Below are 20,724 nucleotides of genomic sequence, written 5' to 3'. Positions count from 1 at the left end.
CTTCTTATGTTTTGGTTCATCACGTTCGTGTGTATTCTTTCGCGATTCCATGTGGTTAACAGACTCATGAGTTTCATTTGATTCTACCTAAAGTATTGAATTGTAATACTTTTATGGTTTTAAAAAGTTCGTGAGTTTATTGTTGATGCTGATTACGAATACGAACTTCGATTTTAGCTTAAAAAAAAACTATTTTTCAACATTATTTTTGTCATTTTTCAATTTACTACAGGAAGTTGATGTTTTATCCTAAGACTACAAATTCGTAATAAAAAGTACGAAACAAATTTGAACGAAATACTGAGGAAAAATTTTGTAGGTTTGAAAAAACGTACATAACTAATTGTTTTGTTTTGAAAAAAGCTATTTCATGAATTTAGATTAAAAAGTCTACATGATTTAAATAATTCCTTATCACAGAAAAGAATACAATATTATTGTTAAGGACTTTTAACTTATGTGAATTTTATTTGTATAATCTAAACAAATTGTTTTTATTCATATACTCTTCCTTGCCAACAAAAATGGAACATTAACCATTTTGAACGGATCGATTCAAAATCGAAAACTATGAACAAAAGAAAACATAAGAAATTAACAACTTGAAAATCCAAAAAGCCAGAAGTTAAGCTGCAACAAAGCATTAACAGCACCAACAGTAAATAAATGAACGCTCATAGAATGAACTATGCCTTCAACGAACCATTAACTCGAAGTGTTAGAGAAATTAATAACTTATCAAATAATATTGACTTTAATTTTCATATTAATAGAAATACCTTCAAATATATGTATGCTTAGTTTATTTTTTTTAACTTTACATTCTTAATTTATAATATAATATTTTAAATAAAACTTGTCATATTCATTAGTCTATTTGAGTATACTCTTAACTCTAATTGATGTAATAAATAAATAAAATACAAAACATATGAAAATGGGAACGGAACACATAAGCTACATTTACTTTTGATTGATATAGAACCCTCCAGTTGTGATGATTCTGATCGCATCAGCTGAAAGAAGAATTTTAATTTTAAAATAAATTACCTGAAGCAAAAACTTAACACTTTTCACTTACTCTCAGTTGTAAAACATTTAGCTTTTAGTGCCAGATCAAGAATGGATAGTCCAGGCTCTGAAAAAATCTCAACGATCGGATTTCGTTGTAATTCAGTTCACCTAGTCCTTCAACATTTCCCTTATAGAGCGCCGCTGTGACTTTTTCGTCTTGTTTTAGACATACCTCTGGAATGAGAAAAATTTAAATAGCTAAAAGAAGTGATTTATTTGTTTATTAAAAATCACCTCCATAGACTTGAAGCGTCACATCTTCTTTGTGATTTTCTCTTCTCTGGTAATTTTTTGTGTTCTTCAATGAGAAATGCAATTTCTTCTTTGTGGGATAAAAGTGAACAACTTGAGAAGCTTCTCGACTTCAGAATCTGGCATTTTCAAAAAGAACTGATAAAGAACAAATGGCGACTTTTTTCTTCGTCCAGCCAAATACCATTGCCAGCAGATTTTCCGAACTTGTCTTCTCCTTCGTTGATCACTATTGGAAGTGTCAATCCAAATACTGATTTCTTTTTTTCTACTCTGCTGATAGTTCGTGGCCAGTCATTAAGTTACCCATTTGTTCACTGCCTCCCATTTGAAAGCGACAATTGTATTTCTGAAGCAAATGCAACAAGTCATAACCCTGAAAAATTTTTTATGTGAATTCGGTAAAGCTCATTCTAAAAATAAATAAATTGGGTGGCGCGACAGTCCGTTGAGAACCAAGGCCTAGTGACTTACAACTCTCAACCATTCCTGTGTGCGAGTAATGTTGTCAGGAATGGAGGGGACCTACAGTTTATATGCCGACTCCGAACGGCTTATTTTGAGAAAGCACTTTTTCATGACAATAGTTACTCTTGGAGAATTTGTCAATTCCTCGCAAGAGGCAGTACCCGTGAAAAGACTTTAGATGGCATAGGCAGGGATCGAACCCAAGACCTCTAGCATGACAGTCCAACGCACTAACCATCATGCCACGGATAGCTCATTCTAGCTGCACTATTAAGTCGCGACTGGACTGACGATATTGAGAGCAGTAATCCCATTCGAAAGTGTCTTCCCATATTGGCAACAAAGTCCTCTACATTCAGATTTTCTTACCATGATGCATTGTTGACGACTCTGAAAAATGATTATCAAAACGATTGAGTTTTTAAAGCGCATTAGGTTTCTATTATAGTTACCTAATTTGTCTCAATGACCGACAACCCTAGTTTATTTCGTTTTGTTTTGCCACTAGGATTACCGATAAGACCCGTATTCCAACTAACGCAATTGGATTGTGTCTTTCTCGATGCCATGCAGAAGTCCAATTATTACCAGGAGATTGCCAACGTTAGACTATCGGCAGCTTGATCAAAGCCGGCGTAGATTGATTGTTGTTTACCTGTGAAAAGTTTTGCCATTTCCGGACTACCGTTTTAAGAAGAACAGAATATAATTCATTACAATATACAACTTACCCAGCGGTGTCTGGAAAGAGATCCTGAAAGAATCCTCTATCAGCTAGAGCCAAGTTACGTAGGGAAATACTTCTTCGGATATGATGAAGTCACTTTTTAGATCGATGAATTAGTTGACTCTGGATCATTTTGTATACAATTATTTATATAATATAGATAAAACATTTAATCAGCAGTACTATTAACAACTTTGTTTTATTAATTTTCACTTTTGTTTTGATTTATTTGTTTTGATTTATTTAATTTAATTTTCGCTGTCAAAATACTTACCTCGCTTTTGATGTGTCAAAACTGGGTACAACTCAAATTGCGCCACGTTCGCATTGCAGTTCTAGGGTGCGCCTATACTTTCAGCATGATTTATTCTGTTTTTAGCTAAACTTTTCACAAAAATGATAGAATTTGTTTGCCAAAAGCAGTTAAATATTATTTTTAGCACTGTTTTCACTAAAAAGGAGTTGCAAAATTAATTTTTCTTAAAATATTGCATTTATTTTTCAATTTTTGAATTCAACGGATCTCTTTTTTGAACGGCTAAGTTCACCTCAAAGTTTTTTCCCCCGCGGTCGAGCAATGTGGGCACAAATTCCATAACAACTACATTCTTAATGGCTTGGTCCCATAAGAAATGCACGGGACCACTAACACATGCTTATCCTTATGGACAAAATCCTCCCAATTTAGCTTGTAGGCCGAAAGAGAGCAAACCCATTAAGTCGGGACTCTAGATAATATATTTCCTCTATGAATTTTACTGTGACAAATGATCCTGCCAATCCTATCTCTGTTGAAGATGCTCTAAGTGGACCGAATGCGTCATGTTGGAAGACATCTATGCAAAATGAGTATGACGCAATTCTTGAAAATAAAATATGAATCTTGGTAGATCCCCCGCCGAATAGAAAGATACTCAACGCAAAATGGGTATTAAAAAACAAACCCGGAGATGACAAACAAATAAGGAAGTTCAAGGCTATGTTGGTAGCGAAAGGATGTAGACAAGTCGAAGGCATTGATTTCCAAGAAACTTATGCGCCTATGGTAAGAACTAACGCAATCAGATTATTATTCGCTCTTTCCGTTAGATACGATTTTCCCCTCCACCATATGGATGTAAAGAATACATTTCTGCACGGGGACTTAGATGAGGATTTCTACATCAAGTAGTCTGAATCTTTCGTCGTAGAATCGCAGACAAATAAAGTTTGAACAAGGCGATGTATGGTCTCAAATAAGGTAGCAGATAATGGAACAAGAAGATAGACTCCGTTCTTAAGTCTGTAGGTAATATGCAGACGCGTACAGATCAATGTGTTTATATCAGGACATCAAGTACAAATATTCAAATAGTTGCGGTCTATGTTGATGACCTATTAATTCTCGCTGATGATATCGATCAAATGAAGCATACCAAGGATAAGCGATGGCAGCATTAAAAATAAAAGATCCAGGCGAAATTTCATTCTGCTTGTGTATGAGGATTACGAGGGATCTAGTTCGAGGAAAAGTCTGGGTAGACCAATCCTATTATCTGACTGCAGTTATCAAAAAGTTTAAAATGACCAAATGCAAACTAGTGACGACTCCTTCTTGCATCAAAAGCTGGATTTCGTCCGCACACAAAACACATTGACATTAGTCACCCTTTTCTTCGAGATCACATTGAAAATCAGAACTTCGTTGTACAGTACCCTCCAACGGAGCAAATGGTCGCAGACTCCTTAACACTTTGACTGCCATGTCGTTTGTTTTCGTGCGACACCTCATAATTCCCCAGAAGCCACGTCGCACATTTTCGTGCGACAAGTAGTACTTCAGTTCAGGCCATGTCGTACGTTTTTGTGCGACAATATATGCGATTTTGTATGGGTTTCGGATTGTGTGGTTTCTGGTGAATATTTTGGTCTAAATTTCGTGGGTTGGTGTTTCCTCGGTTTCTTCAAGCATCTCTTCCTCATCACCTTCTAGAATTTCCGCATCAACCGCGTTCAAATCTCTTCATGTTCCGAGTCGGTATCTGAGTTAGGATCATCGTTTGGTAGCCAATTATCATCAAAGTCCAAATCGTCGCTTGAAAAATCTTCGTCACTTTCTTCCATTTCTGGTTCCCTATCCACCTCATTTTCATTCAAATTTTGTCTTTGCATTTCAAATGCTTATTTTTCAGAAACCTATTATACGAATATTATTGACAACTTGCGCAATCACTTATGTAACACTTACTAAAAACACAGGAGATAATACGAGACAACACGAAGAAACTACTGTCGTACGTTTTTGTGCGACGCGGCTCCAACTAGTATAATTTATTTTATGGGGCCACGTCGTACGAAAACGTGCGACACACAAATACCGTTGAAATTTCACAGTTATGATGACAAAAAAGTAGGAATTAGTTGGAAACTTCTTTTTAGGTACTAAGATACAGAAAAATGAAAAAAAAATGCTTTGGCCTGGCATAAGCCATAATGTTCATATCGCTTGGCAGTCAATGTGTTAACGAAACCCTTATGTAGTAACAAATTTAATTTTTGTAAAAATAATTTTGGAATTCTTTAAATTATAGATTTTTGTAAAAGAAAGAGTGTTGAAATTATGAACTGCAAATCACCCTTAAGCAGTTTAGTATCTATTATTTGAACACACTCTTTTGTATTTTTACATTTACATTTTATTCATTCACTTTTTTGGGCTGCTCGCTTTTGGAATGATCTAGATTTGTCTCTATCATTTTATATTCGATTAAAAATATTTTTTAATACAAAGTTAAAAGCGTTTCATTTCATTAATTATTCCCTGGATTTTTATCAAATCCCTTCACAAACTAATCTCAGAGATCACTAAAGAAACTGAGTTTAATTGGCAACATATAACCGAAGAATTGAGCGACGTTGAATACGATGCACTGGAACACGTAGCTGGTTATATAATCCATCGATTAAAATCCAAAGTTCCAGATATGTTTGAAAAATATTCGCCGACACAGCCAACGACTTCATTTTCTTGGACAAATCAGTTGTCTGAAGGAGTTCTTTACAAAGCAAATGAAATCTTCATTCAAAAATTAAAATTGCAGGAGGATGTATTTAATGGCAACAAACTAAAGCCTTGTACAAATGTTGTTAACCAGTTATTGACCAATTCAAAAAATATTATTTCCTTGAACCCGAGACAAAAAACTATTTATCGATGCAAGTTGTTCTTCAAAATTAAAATAGAGGAATTAAATTAAAAGAGAGAAAATTAAATAAAATAATCAATTAAAAACTCTTTAGTGTATTTTTTGTTTTTCTTTTATTAGGACACAAACACAAAATTAGATTTAACAAATTTTGAGACTTGCAATTTTCAATTTTGTTAGGTATTATTTTCCTTCAATTTGTTCAACTGACAGTTGACGGCTGTTCCTTTCGTCTACCTGTGACGTACAGGCGTAGAACAAAAAAAATCAACTCGTGAATAGCATAGTCTGCTATTACATGATGAATCTAGATGCATGCGACATCATGTACGACCATGTATTCTTTATACCATAGACACACCATATGTTGTCTTGGAATGTTTTTGATGAACAGAAACAACTCCGCAGTGAAACTCCTAAATCAGCTGTTTGGTGAGCTAAGGCCAAAACAAAATGGCTACCTTGGGTTTTTATCTTCGAATCAAGTGTTTCTGGTAAAAATTGTGTTCAGAATTACTTGCCCCACCACACAAATATTACAAAATAAAAGAAAGTAGTAAGTTATCATATGTTCGAGAACGAGACAACAAGTCTAAACATGTAGTTTTATGTTTTCTGTCGTTTTGTGTTTTAATTTATATAATTCTGGATACACTCAATAGCTTACCCTGTTTCTCAAAAATAAATTATAAACTAACATCATAATTGTATTGTTTTTCTAATATAAACAGGTCATTTGTATTTCTTTTTAAATTTAGTTGTTAAATGCTTATGAACAAAATAGACTTTTTCAGTGAGTTAAAAACCTAAAAGTATTAAGGAAAGATTTGTTTTTTTTTTTTGTGCTTGGAAACGAATATGAAAATAAAGCAAGAATCCTATTGTTTGTAGTTTGGTGGTAAATTTGGTGCAATCTCGAGCATCATCGGCATGAAGGAATGGTTAATGTATGAGTCTTTTCAAAGATAAACGAAAACAAATTAAAAAAGGACAATAGTTTGTGTTGGCTCAATCGAGTATGAGACTGAAGTCTTTTTATAAAATAAAATTTAAAATAAATTAAAATTGCATTTAAAAAATCGTAAGAAAATGCGTGATTGACAGAGAGGGTTCTCAAAGCCATTCCCCCTTATTTTGATCAGTGGTTGTTGCCTTTGAAGCTTCTCCAATTGGTAAGTTATACAAGAAACAAGCTGTAGGAATTTACTTTGGTATACATATATGATACGTCCTTCTTGAATTATAACATTTTTGTTTTTAAACTTCTTAGTTCTTCATATATTAAATAAAAACTTGAATTAGTTTAAATAGAACTTAGTAAAAGAACTGACTGGTAACTTTATTATAAAATTACTATTTATTATTATGGTATAATATTATGATTTCAAGTGAGGCTATTAGTAAGGCAATAACAAAGCATTTATGTTCATTGAATTTTACCTACATTAATTCTATTCAAACTAATACTTGCTAACTAAGTGAGTTTTTTTATGCTTTACATTTACTAAAGTTTTCCAAACAAATACATTCCTTAGTATTTCTATTAACTTCAAAAACATTATCTCTTCCGAATAAAAAAATAAAACATAATACTTGCAAAATAAATTGTATACTCGCCACATACATATATTCACATGCAAATTGGTAGTATCTGTGGTGTGTGGTTAGTGCGTAAGACTGTCATGCCAGAGGTCTTGGGTTTAATTCTAGCCTAAGGCATCTTAAGTTTATTTCACGGGTACTACCTCTTGCGAGAAACTGACAAATCCTCCTAGAGTGTTTTCTGAAATTAGAGTTCGAATTCGGCTAAAAACTAGATGAGAAATAGTTGAGAGTTGTAAGTCACTAGGCCGTAGTTCTAAATTGACCGTTGCCCCACCAAACTTATTTATTTTAATTATAAAAAATACATTGGGTAGTGCAACAGTCCTTTGTGAACTAGGTCTTAGTGACTTACAACTCTCAACCATTCCTGTGTGCGAGTAATGTTGTCAGGAATGGAGGGCACCTACAGTTTATATGCCGGATCCCAACGACAAATTTGAGAAAGCACTTTTTCAGGACAAGAGTTACTCTTGGAGAAGATTCAGTACCCGTTGAAAAACTTTAGATGGCATAGGCATGGATCGAACCCAAGACCTCTGGCATGACAGTCCAACGCACTTTTTTTTTAAATCATTTTTATTAATTCATTCTTAAACCTATCTTAAAGCTAGACAAAAATTCATAAAACTAGCTTATTAACCATAACTTACAACTATCTTAATGGTCCCATACGGACACTCTAACACTCTAAGTTAGACTATGACACTTAAAACTAATGCCTTTCGGCCCTAAGATCTATTTTACTTCATTTAAATTTTATTTATTTTTGTATTTATTAGAAAATTAAAAAAAAAAAACTAATATCAATATCCTTTTTTATTTTTACTTACAAACTACTTAAAATTAGGTCCTTAAATAAAGCTTAAAACTTACTTAAACTACCTATTCTACCTATAAACTACTTAAAACTAGAACAACCACAGCAGCAAATCTAACTATCTAACATTTTTGTTTTTCATATTTTGTTGTCTTTTTCTTATTTTTTTTTTATGTTTTTTTTTTTTTTTTGTATATTTTTTTTTGTGCCACCATGCCTATTATACTTAAAACTAAACCCTAACACTATTAAACAAGTATGTAAGTCAGCCAAGGCTTAAAACCCCAACCCGACTACCCACTATCAAGTGCCGATTGAAGCCACCAAAACTGTTTCTCCTGCTTCACTCTATCAGTTCGGTCCCGTTCGGACACAGCCCTACTGAACCGAAGGAGCTCTGCACGGTTCGTCGTCTGACGTGGTAGATTAACGGAACTGCCAATCTATCCTGTATCAGACCGCATCTATCTAAAAGAGGAATGCCTCTGGGGGAATGAAGCCGCTCAGGCGTGCACTCTGAAAATACTCGTCGGATAGAACGCCCCAAAATTAAATTGTAGGTCGAAGACATAGCTCTTGCAATGTGACCTCGAACGAGTTTTATAACGAAATTGTCAATTCTGTTGATTCGAGCCTTGTTGTATAGGACCTCGTTGGAATAGTAATGCACATAAGAAGATTCGACTGTTCGATATAAGCCGGTACAGCGTCGTAAACACTGCCGCTCAAATACCCGACAGTCCAACGCACTAACCATCACGCCACGGGTACTACATTTATTTTAATTAAAAGATAAAAAATAAATTGTGTGGCGCAACAGTCCGTTTGAGAACTAGGGCCAAGTGACTGACAACTCTCAACCATTCCTGTGTTCGAGTATTGTTGTTAGGGATGGAAGGGACCTACAGTTTTTAGCCGAATCCGAACGGCAAATTTGAGAGAGTACTTTTCATGACAAGAATTACTCTTTGAGAAGAAAAAAACTTTAGGTGGCAACGGTATGCAACGGTACTTATTTATTTTAATTAGTATGCTTAAATTCATAGGATACCTTTAAATTCAAGCGGTTGTATTATAGAACATACTTTAAAAACATTGTATTCCTTTAAGCTTCCTACCTAAAGTACACTTAAGTGTGGGAGGGGGGTCTATTTTCCTTCGTTTAAGCGAGAGGGGAAATTTTATAAAAATTGACTTAAAATCTAAAAAAAAGTATTATAAAACAACGGCAACATTTACAGTTATAAATAATACAAAATTGTTTCAATCGATAGTTTTTGATTTTATTGACTTAACAATAAAAATTTGAGCATTATTTTTCTAATGATCATAACGACCAATAATTATTTAATTGATGTAAAAAGCTGCTGTAATTAATTTTGTATCAAACTCTGAACTATTCGTTTCTATATTTTCTAGATTTTAAGAAAATTGAAAAACCAAAAAATACTTTTGTGCTTGTTACTATGCATATAAACGAATGTACTTATGCCATATCCATTTCAATCTCTTTTTTTTCTAAATATACAGTCAGGTATTTGGCCAAAACAGCACTAGTCGTATCTGTAATTTTCTTCAGTTCTACGAGTCATTAAGTAACAAACAAAATCAAAGGCGCAAAGCAACCCTCCACATCCATCACTTTATGGCACTTTTATTTTATAGAATATAAACTTGGATCTTAAATAATGAACATTTTTTAAGAAGTAAAAAAGTATAGCCATAATTGATGGAAGAGAAAGTGTTGGTCTGCAACTAATATACTTCGACCCTCCCGACGTTCGCAGTGAACACATTAAATATGTGTTACGGCCGCCAAAACAACCTACGCTCTTGACCATCAATGACGAACTTTACGAACTCTACAGTGACACTGGTACGGACGATAAATTCATTGACGAGACTTGAATACCTTTCACACATTGAAAATTGACGTGACTATATTTACCAACTCCTAACTTACTTAAAAACTGACTGACTGTAAGGTGGACGTGCAATGCCTCCTCGTGGTGCTTTCTGGTTATCTATAAATGAATTTCTTTACTTAAATCTCAAAGGTTAACTTATCAATAAAATTGCTTCTGAAATTAAATACCAAAAAACTGAAAAAATGTGTGTATGAAAATCTCAAAAGTGCATATGAAATTTACGATGCAATCAATGAGATGCTGCCTCCTGCTTGGGCTTACAATAAGCTCTGGTGTGGGTGGAAATTTTATTATATGCAAAGTTTCTTTTAAAATTAAAGAAAATTTTGGGTTTCTCAAAAAGTATAGACATATAAGAAAGGTTAAAAAAATAATGGGAACAATTAACTAAATCTATTACTTTACTATCGATATCTATAATCATGAGAAAAATAATGCTCCAAATAATTTTTTGGACTTGTTTTTATACATTTGACTTTAAACTCAATTTTTCAAAAACTATTGGATAAAATAACTGTTTATAAAATTTATTTTAAATTGTAGAATTCTAACTTTTGAAAAATAAACAGGCAATGGCATGTTCGTTTTTTAGTAAGTAGAATAACTTGTTTGCTGTTTGATCTTAAAATCTTAAATTTCCTCTCAATAATACAAACATTTAATAATTTAATGAAATAATTTGTACTTACTGAATTTACTAACTAGTTCTTACTACATAAACTTACTTTTATGTTAAATTTCACCGTGGTACTCGAGTTAGATATTAAAATTACCTCTTTTTAACTATATTCTTCGTGTATGTTATAATATCTCTTGCAAAGAATTTGTTCTTACTAATGCATTTAATACAATTCCTGTAACGTTTTCTATGTTAAATGGTTACAAAAAATTGAGCTTTTGCATAAATTAACTTCACATTAAATTTAAATTGGGGTTGCGCTTTAAATATTACTTACTTAAACTAGTAAGCTATATATTCAAACACCAAACGAAACGGCCGTTTGGTTTTTTGTTTTATTTATAAAAAAGCTAGACAAATAAACGAAACTGGTTTGTAGGGCTAGGTAGTAACACACATTTATATTTTTTGGCATTTTGCCAAATAACCGCAGTTATCATTTACACAATGTCGTCTTCTGGTTGTATAGCTAACCAAATCCTATTATTGGGTTTTGGTCCGGACTGTAAACGACCAGTCTAAAAGACTTTGATATGATCCTTAGTTTTTTTAATCGGTCCAACGGACTACCAATACATTGCTCCCCAGTCCTGATCTGCATTCTATCCGCAGTGCACGCATTTTTGTTTGTTTTGCGAGAGTCGCGCCTCCAAGTTCTTGTTTTGTTTTTGTCCTTACTCTACCTTTTTAAGTTCTTAAAACAGACCCCGTATAAAAATATAAATACACAAATGTAGTCCACCCCAATCAATTAATTCAAATTATTCATTTTGAATAAAATGCATGTGCAGTGTTGTGCCGTAAAAAATCATAAAAAATAAAAAAAACAATACCTACCAACTATCAAAATAAACCAACGAGAAAACCTTATCAGTGCGCCAATAATAAAATCGAATACCCTCGTTCCAAAGAAATGGCAAATAAAAAATAAGTGCAATGGGTAACCCGTCTCTCTCTTCCCTCAACTTAACACAGTCATATTAGCTTAATTACTGTAGGCATTGCGTACGGTGTACAACAATTGAGCTCACGTGCTTTTGAATAGATTAGTATATGTGATATTTTGTTAAGCAGGATCGGATCAGTACACAGATTTTTACTAAGGCATAAAACTAGCGGAGATCTGTTATCGAGAAGTTCAATTTGGTTTCTAGTTAGAACGTATATCATAGGTAATTGTCAGAATTGAGTTTTGTTTGATTTAAATATTGGAATGTTTGGTGAATTCAGAGTGGATTTCAACAACATTCGTAGTCTTGGAGCGAATTTCTTTGTGCCCGCTGTGTCGGCATTAAGTGAAACACAGATAGGCGAAGATTCCGATCATTTGGAATTTAATCTAAATGGCGATAGCGTAGTGCCATTATTTTTTTCCTATCATGGATTAGCCCTATTTATATCATAATATGGGTTGTGCTTTAACACAACCCATAATTGTTGCCAATTAACCTCACACGGAAATCTTCATTGCGGGCGATTTCAATGTGCACAATTCTTTTTGGCTTCGCTTTTCTGGCCACACAACAATCCAAGGAAGGTATGTTGAAATCTATGCTGAGTTAAACCAATTAACTCAGTTTGTTGGCGAGCCAACCTGACTTTGCAGCCCAATCCGACAACTCTCTAGACTTGTTTCTTAACTCTGACTCTAATAAATACACAATCAGTGTATTACCGCCTATGGGCACATCAGACCATTGTATCGTATCAGCAAAGTTCTCATGACAAAAAAACCTAGTTAAGAAAACACTCCGATGAGAACCGTTTGGCAATATGAGAAAGCCTTTAATTAGGCACTATTCTTCCTCGATAGTGTCAATGCGCAAATATGGTTACAAATTTTATTCTTTGTGGAATGAGAAATTTTATCCGGAATAAGGTAAAATCTATCAAACCCAAAGAGAACTCATGGTTTGATTCGAGTTGTAAAGAGGGTATTAGGTGCAGAGTTGTGAGTTTCAGTTGTTATAGAGCTAATCTCACTGAGGAAAACCGAAATAAGTTCAAACACGTTTGAAAGACCTGTAATGGCCATATTCGATTAGAAAATATGTCGAAAAATAGTACAATGCCCCAATGGTAGTACAAATTGCTGGTCAAACGTATGAAAAACCACATCATCCAACGCTCATCCACAATGACACTCCCTATATAAGCTCTATTGATAAAGCCAAATTGCTTGGAGCACAGTTTGCTGTTAATTCGTCGCTACCGGAGAGACACAAATCTGCTGGCCCATTTGTTTCCCCCCTATTGTTCTGAAGAGGAACATTCAACTCTGGCAAAACCACAGCGTTGGCTTTTCCATCTTTTCTACTCTACAGGTCTCTTTCTGAGCAGATGAAAAATAGCATTTGTCCAGATTGTCCCTAAAAAACGCGAATCCTCCCCTCCTTCCAATTATCGTCCAAATGCACTCACGTCCCTTCTTTCTAAGATCATGGAAACGCTGATTAATTACCAGCTTAATAAAACATCTCGAAGAACGGAATCTTCTTAATGACCGACAGTAGGACTTTTTTAGCAGTAGGCCCACTGGTGATCTCATGGTTAATCTCGCCGAACAGTGAAACAAATCTTGATATTTTAAAAGCATTTAATAGAGTTTATAGAAAATGCGTGCCGTCCAACACAAGTTGTAAGAATGGTTTAAAGTCTGAAATTTATAAAATAAATGCTGGTGTCTCCTAGGGCTCCGTTTTGTCCCCGACTCTCTTCGTTATATTCATCTCTTCTCTGTCACTTCTATTCCATTAAACTTTTTCGTCGATGATAGTAGCCTCAGCTTTTCATATATGTTTATCATACCCTACCATTAAAGTTCCACATGCGAAGGATAAGTTCATTAAATTCTGATATTGGCAGCAGTGTCCAATTTAATGCTTCGAAAACTCAATGCTGTCTCCTGAGCAGGTGCCCCAAAAACAAGTTTAAAGCAACTTGCACATGAGCTACGAACTGCGAACTGTGGATGTTCGCATATTTTGACATTCCTTTCACATGGACATGAGCTTTATATCTATTCGCAGACAGCGACGAATTGTCAATTTATAATTACCCTTTTCAACAAACAAAACAAGAGTGGTATAGTTTTGAGGTTAAGTTGAGAGCGAACAATTTATTCGTTGCAGTGTGGATGGTATGTGGAACGCGAATAGAGTTTGACAGTTCGTAGCAAACACTGCAATTCGTTACTACCAAATTGTTTTTACAAATTTCTCTTATTATAAAGAACAAAATGCAAATTTTATTATCCTAACATAAGTTTAAATTGATTTCTTATAATTAAAATGTGTTTTTGTTTGAAATTGACTTTTTGAAATGTATAAAATCACGTTTGTTCGCTCTCATGTGCAAGGCTCTTAAATCTTTTGGATAGAAATAAAAAAGGGCTTTAAGAATAATATGAAATGATGAAAATGAAACATTTATATCGCTAGAACACTGCCTTTCGTTGTTTTAACGATACTTTTACAAACAATGATCTATCGAATTAGCTAGTTGCATTCCAGTCCTAAAACGATTCAGCCGTAATACTCGCACTTCCAGGAATGCTCATCGGTTTACCTTTGAGCTCAATTTCGGGCGTTCTATCAAGTATAGAGATTATTTCTAAAATAGCACATCGAGAATGTGGAAGTATGGTCAACTCTGAGTTACTAATAACCTATTGAGCGTAAATTATAAAAAAAGTAATTACTTTACTATAGCCGCAAAAATACTCTGAATCAATTCACTTTTTTCCTGAATAACAGTGCAGAAATAGTCTGACAGTTTAAAGCATTGCGTATTTGCTTGTAATATATTTACTATAATATAAATTGATCATTGATTGAGATGTATGCTATCCTATCTATCCTTACACAGCATTGTACAATGGGGAATAAAAAATCGTGTGGAATTTAATGCTTCGAAAACGCAATGCTGTCTTGCATCGTTAAAGCGAGATAAACCGTCTTTGCCACTATCTATGAGTGGCACTTGCATCAACGAAACAGAAAATCTTGACATCCTCGGAATGTGCATCAGCAACCACCTATTGTGGAGCGATCACATACGCGATGTTGCCAAAAATGCCGCAAGATGTCTAGGTTTTTTGAGACGTTGCAAGAAATTTTTTTCTCCGTCTGATCTGGCTACAATCTACAAAACCTATATACGTCCGAAACTTGAATATAACTCTCATCTCTGGGCTGGTGCTCCAGTAACTTATTTAAGCCTCTTGGACAGTATTCAAAAAAGAGCTTTTAAAATGATTGGTGACATTAATATCATAAACTCGTTTACATCACTCGAACATCGACGCAAGGTTTCTTGCCTCACCCTTTTTTACCGTTATTTTAACGGACTATGCTCTAGTGAAATAGCCAGTTGCATTCCTCCCCTTAAACAATTTAACCGTAATACCCGCGCTTCTAGGAATGCCCATCAGTTTACCCTTGAGCCCAACTTCGGACGTACTATGAAGTACAGAGATTCTTTTTTTAGCCGTACTACGCGAATGTGGAACGCCTTGCCACGCTCTATCTTTCCCTGTCATTGCAATGTTCAGAAATTTAAAACCAATGTACACCGACACCTCCTATCCAACCCTTCCCTCTTTTCCTAATGCTCACACTGTGTCTTTGGCATATTAAAGGTATAAAAAACCCTTTTAGTGTTTGCTAATTATAAAAAAAAAAAAAAAAAAAAACTACATACGGTGTACAAATTTGATTAAAATCGGTTAAGTCGTTGAGGAGTCTATCGCACTAAACATCGGGACACGTTATTTATTTATAAATATTAAGATAATATTTCTCGAGTGGAAAGAAATATTTTTGAACCGTGCTTAGGGACTCTTGAACATTTATGGGTAAAGATGGTAAGTTACCTATATATAATTGGTGTAAACTCAGCAATGGCAGGTCATCACAATTTCTTTATTTCTTCCCAATGGGCCCAGAATAAAGCTAAGGTCATAATGTAGCTCCATCTAATTGGAAACATCAATGACGCAGTGTCGATTTGTTGGCATGTAGTTGACATATGAACCATGCAACGGTGTACACAAGTTCATTTCAATAAGCTGGATTCCCATTTCTACAGCCAGTTTTTGTAGCTGTACCATCGCAGTTAACAACACTCAGTTTGCTGTATTCTAAGTGGTATTTATCAAATCTGTTATAGTTGTTCCTGTTCCGGAATTTTTTTTCAAATGTGCAATGTATTATCACAAATAATAAAGAATATAATTATATGTGGTATGATGAAAATATGTCCCTTTAGAAATAAATATGATGATGTGGTAAAAAAAAATATTACTTCTATAAAAGTGAATTTTGCAAACTCGCTAAAAATCTTACAAAAAACCAATAGTCCTATTTCAAATAATTTAATTTAATTTTTAATTTTTTTAGGTCAGTTGAATCTGGAAAGAAGGCAAAAGCAACTAAGTTTACATTAAACAAAAAAATTAAAACACAAATGGGCATAATTGAAAAATCAAATGTGGTCAATTAGACTGTAGTTAACGTTCTACTGCCTCGGAATTGAAAGATAGCTTAAAATAGTCTATACAAACTAAATAAAACTACGAATAAATCAGAAATCTAATATTAAAAGCGAATACAAAGGAAATCCACCATGACCAAAACCGTTCTTAGGCAACTATTGCTTATGCATGTGATGGCTTGCTTGATACTAAGTAAAACAACGTTGAGTGCAATAAGCTTGCAACAAAAATCTGTTAGCAGTAATAGTAACGTAAATAATGGTCGCAGCAGAATTATTGGATCCTTGTCTTGCATAAATGACACTAATCATGTTCAAAATGATATTGTTGCGCAATTTTGTTTGCCGTCTTCGTTGGCGCAATCTTCAGCCGGAAGTACATTGACATCAACTGCATCTACGTTAGCAAATACCAGCTCATCATCAATATTATCGTTGTCATACACAAATTATTTTACTCATTTATCTTACGATAAGAAAAGAAATGTTTTCTATGCAGGAGCCACCAATAAAATTCTGCAATTAAATGAAAATCTTAGAGTACTTACTCAAGCTGTAACAGGCCCCAAGCATGATAGTCCACAGTGTCATGCTGGTGGTTGTCCCGAGGAAGTTGAAACCCAGCAAATGAATAATCATAATAAGATACTGATAGTCAACTATGTAGATGACATTCTTATAGCCTGTGGAAGTATACGACAAGGTTCTTGTGAGATTTATCATCTTTCCAAATTTCCTCAATCATCACAATTCATAGCGATTCCACTGGCCGCAAATGACGAAACCTCTTCAACCTACGCATTCATTGGTCCGTCACAATATCAGTCTTGGAAGAAAGAAGATATTCTTTATGTTGGAACGACATTCACAAATGTCGGTGATTATCGCCATGATGTTCCTGCCATAAGTTCGCGCAAGCTAGAAGACTTAAACTACGCCGAATTCTCAATCCAACAATCTATTATTAATATTGATGTTAAATATCGTGATCATTTCCTCGTCGATTATGTGTATGGATTCAATTCATCCGAATATGCATATTTTGCTCTGGTACAAAAGAAATCTCATTTAGCCGAAGAGGCTGGCTATGTTACTCGGTTGGCAAGAATTTGCATAACCGATTCAAACTATGATAGTTATACGGAGATAACAATACAATGTCAAGCAACACATGACAATATCGATTATAACATACTAAGGGATGCAAAAATCACCGAAGCCGGACAAAAATTAGCTCAACAGCTAGGAATTAAAAAGGACGATCATGTATTGGTCACAGTCTTTTCACCGTCTAGAGAAATTACGAAGCAACCAGAATCAAAATCGGCTATGTGCATTTATAGTTTGAAGGAAATCGAAGAGGTTTTCATTGAAAATATCCACACATGCTTTAATGGATCTATAAAGGATCGTAATTTGGGCTATATATCTGGACCTATTAATGATGGACAATGTCCAATGGTCGGGGTAAGTTTGCACACAATTTTGATTAGAAATATAGAAAGATTGAAACTTGTTTATCTAATATTATGACGGGTGTTTTGGTTATCGAATTAATAGTTCGACTTAATATTGAACACTATTTTATTTTTAGCTTAGGTAATAATCTAGCAATATAAGAAAACAACTTTTTCACTTCAAAGCATTTTTGTATTATTTTTTTTAATGGATTAGATAATTAATTGTATTTGTAAAAATTGTAAGAACAAATTTTTTAAATGAAAAGCAAACATCAAGTGCTACACATTTTTGTCAGCTACTTCAGCTACTACTTCAAAGATTGAAATGCAAAAGTTAAGTTTGATTTATATCGCTCAGTATTTTTTTCCTTACAAAAAAATAATTTTCCTGACCTTTGATTATTCCAAAATACCAAAAACAAAAAGGGTCAGTAAAAGCCCGACTAAAAGTAGGTGTTTTCCAAAATATCATTAAATAGCCGTTACTTGAAATTCGCTTTGATTCGGCATAAACAATATTATAACTTAGACCATCATCATCATATTGGAATGTCCTTTACGGGACACCCTAGGGAGTCATTCCGTAATTTAAAACGATAATAGTCAAAACGATTATCATTAACAATATACTCAATAATTTGCTTCACGTAACTTTCTAACTATTGCCTCGTTCATCTTTTTCAGTATTATATAACTGAAATGTCAAAATAAACTCAACGAAAGATAATGCTTGTTCGATAACTTGAAAATGTTATTAAACTTGGTTTTTCTCTCTGCGAAATTTTGAATATTTGCAAAAAATGTATTGTTAATAAACATGCCAACTATTTTGTGATGTTTATTGTTGTTGTCACTCTTTGTGTTTTTTTATTTGTTGCCGCCAAAGATAAAACTATAATATACAAAATTGTTTGTTCAATGTCTGATATTTTTGTTAATCAGCTGCAGTAATAAACCCAATTTTGTCCAGAGGAAGGAAGTGAAGACTTCATTTTATCCACAGGGAACATAACGTGACTTCAAAAATATTTTGTTTTTCCAAAACTACTTTGGATTAGTGCTTTGTGCAAGAGCGATACTAAAATCGTTTACTGTTGAATATACCAATGTTCCTCCGCTTCAAACTTTCAAAAGTAACAGCAAATGATTTTATTAAAGGTGAATACATTATGTATGTAGAACGACAACCGTCGGGCAAATTTATTGTTTATGATCTCATAAAGTCCTCTTTTGCAATTCCAAAACTACAATTGTTTTATTTATTTAACAATTAAGAGAATTGTATTTGTTTGAGTTTTTATTTTCATGTTGTAACAAAACTAAACTACACCTAAGCTTTTTTACTTCAATTTGCTTAGTTATCAATGGAAATTAATAGCAGACGATACCTAACTATTTAGTAACTTATATTGCTCGATAATCTTTAAAAGATTCATAACTTTTTTTCTATCATATGTGTTAACATGAAGTTAGGTAAATAATCAAGGAATAAAAAAAGCAACAAATTAAGCGAGGAGTTGAATAAATTTTCAATTGCTTAGTACAAATTTAATTAAACGTGGTGGTTAAGTTGTTTTTTTTTTAATGAAAACATAACCGTAAAAAAGTGTCCAAAAATTCACTTGTTTTTAACTTTTGAAAAAATGAAAAATTAAAAAATTTAATACAAACGTTTTGACATGTATTTATTGTTTATAACGGAAATATTGTATTTATCATTACAGATAGCGTTTATAACAGATATGCTATCAGTTGTTATAATGTGTTTTCCCTTTCTTTTTAAAGAAGTTTTGGCCGCTTTCAATATAGCATGAGCCTATGCCGTGAAAATAGAAGCTTGTTCGCACAGTAGAACCGTGCTAATAAGCAATCAATTCTCTTCGACAACAGTGAATGAGACGCTTTCGCTTATTTTTGTACAATTGTTGCAAATAAAAGACCATTCTTTTGATTTTAGTTCGCTGGAGATGTCGATGCAGATAGGACAGTAGTATCTGTTGTCAGTAATACCTTTTCGATTGAAGTTAAGGTCTAGAATAAAAGAAGACTCTTTGATTGTCCAAGGTGGATACAAGGCCTTATATTTGGAGTAATGTCTCAGTGGAAGTTTCATATCAGTTATAACTTCAACAATTGTTGATATTGCGGATGCTATTCTTTTAGGAATAGGTAGGCGAATTGCAGACTTGAAACAGTTTTCTGCTATAGATCCGGATGAGAACGAGAGTTTAACAAAGCATTTTCATCTTGTTATTATAATTTGTTCTTCTATTGAGGGCAGTCTTGCTTCCGCTAGTATGTTTTTAATTGGAGTGGGGGCAAAAGCGTTGATACTCCTTCTCGCTGCATGATGATACATCAGTTTTATGATTTTTAGTGCGGACTAAGGACAACTTCCGTATAAATAAAGACCATAATCAATTTTACTAAGTAAAAAAGCTAGGACAACGTTACATATTGTATTATTATGTGCACAACTTTTTTGCATGGTAAATAACTTATAATATTTCCTTTGTCAGCTAGGCTCTTTTTAAGATTAATTATGTGATCATTCTGTTTATATTTTGTATTAAAAGTGAGTCCTAGAATATTTAGTTTATCAAACGAGTTGCTTTTAGTATTATCTATATTCAGTGTGAGTGTTTGAGAACAAGTTAGCTTTCGGAAAATATGCAATACTTTACATTTTTCAAGCGAAAGTCTTCCACCAGATGTATTCAACCATACAAGAATTTAATTTATCAGTTTAATGCTTTTTTAGCTTTGTCTACATCTTTGTATTTACTCAAACAGGACTACTGATAGCGGAAAGCCTTGAGGAATCCCGTACTGTAACTTATATGTTGAAGATTAGGAATTGTTGGTTTTGCACAGAATCTTCGGCTAGTTAAATATGATGTTACATATTGAATTATTTTAGAACCTTCCCTCCAAGAATGTAGCTTGTTCGGAACAAGATGCATCCCAATTTTGCGTAGTTATCAATATGTAAAAGTGCAGCGATGCAAACCTTTTCTGGTTTGAACCCAACTTGAT

The 20,724-nt window shown here is 33.7% G+C and overlaps 1 protein-coding gene, 1 long non-coding RNA gene and 1 pseudogene across 3 annotated transcripts in view; 1 reads left to right on the top strand and 2 right to left on the bottom strand.

Moving 5' to 3' along the window:
• Positions 1 to 848: 848 nt before the first annotated feature.
• Positions 849 to 1,738, bottom strand: LOC129953226 (tyrosine--tRNA ligase, mitochondrial-like; annotated as a pseudogene).
• Positions 1,739 to 1,897: 159 nt separating this feature from the next.
• Positions 1,898 to 2,781, bottom strand: LOC129953323 (uncharacterized). Its single transcript, XR_008782490.1, has 3 exons — positions 2,526 to 2,781; positions 2,247 to 2,449; positions 1,898 to 2,184 (listed from the first exon to the last, which is right to left on the bottom strand). It is a non-coding gene; the product is annotated as an uncharacterized LOC129953323 (long non-coding RNA).
• Positions 2,782 to 6,303: 3,522 nt separating this feature from the next.
• The window catches only part of LOC129953431 (plexin-B), a 28,698-nt gene continuing 14,277 nt past the window's right edge, over positions 6,304 to 20,724 (top strand). Inside the window, exons 1-2 of one of the 2 annotated variants that reach the window (XM_056066666.1) lie at positions 6,304 to 6,878; positions 16,135 to 17,695. In XM_056066666.1, the coding sequence (XP_055922641.1) occupies positions 16,361 to 17,695 (1,335 nt within the window). In that variant the 5' untranslated portion in view covers positions 6,304 to 6,878; positions 16,135 to 16,360. The remainder of the gene's footprint in view (positions 6,879 to 16,134; positions 17,696 to 20,724) is intronic. The other variant, XM_056066667.1, reaches the window with a different exon arrangement.

Source organism: Eupeodes corollae, chromosome X (assembly GCF_945859685.1).
Source record: "Eupeodes corollae chromosome X, idEupCoro1.1, whole genome shotgun sequence".
Taxonomy (NCBI): Eukaryota; Metazoa; Arthropoda; class Insecta; order Diptera; family Syrphidae; genus Eupeodes; species Eupeodes corollae.
Note: the sequence above shows the minus strand (reverse complement) of the source record. Positions and strands in the feature narration are given on the sequence as shown.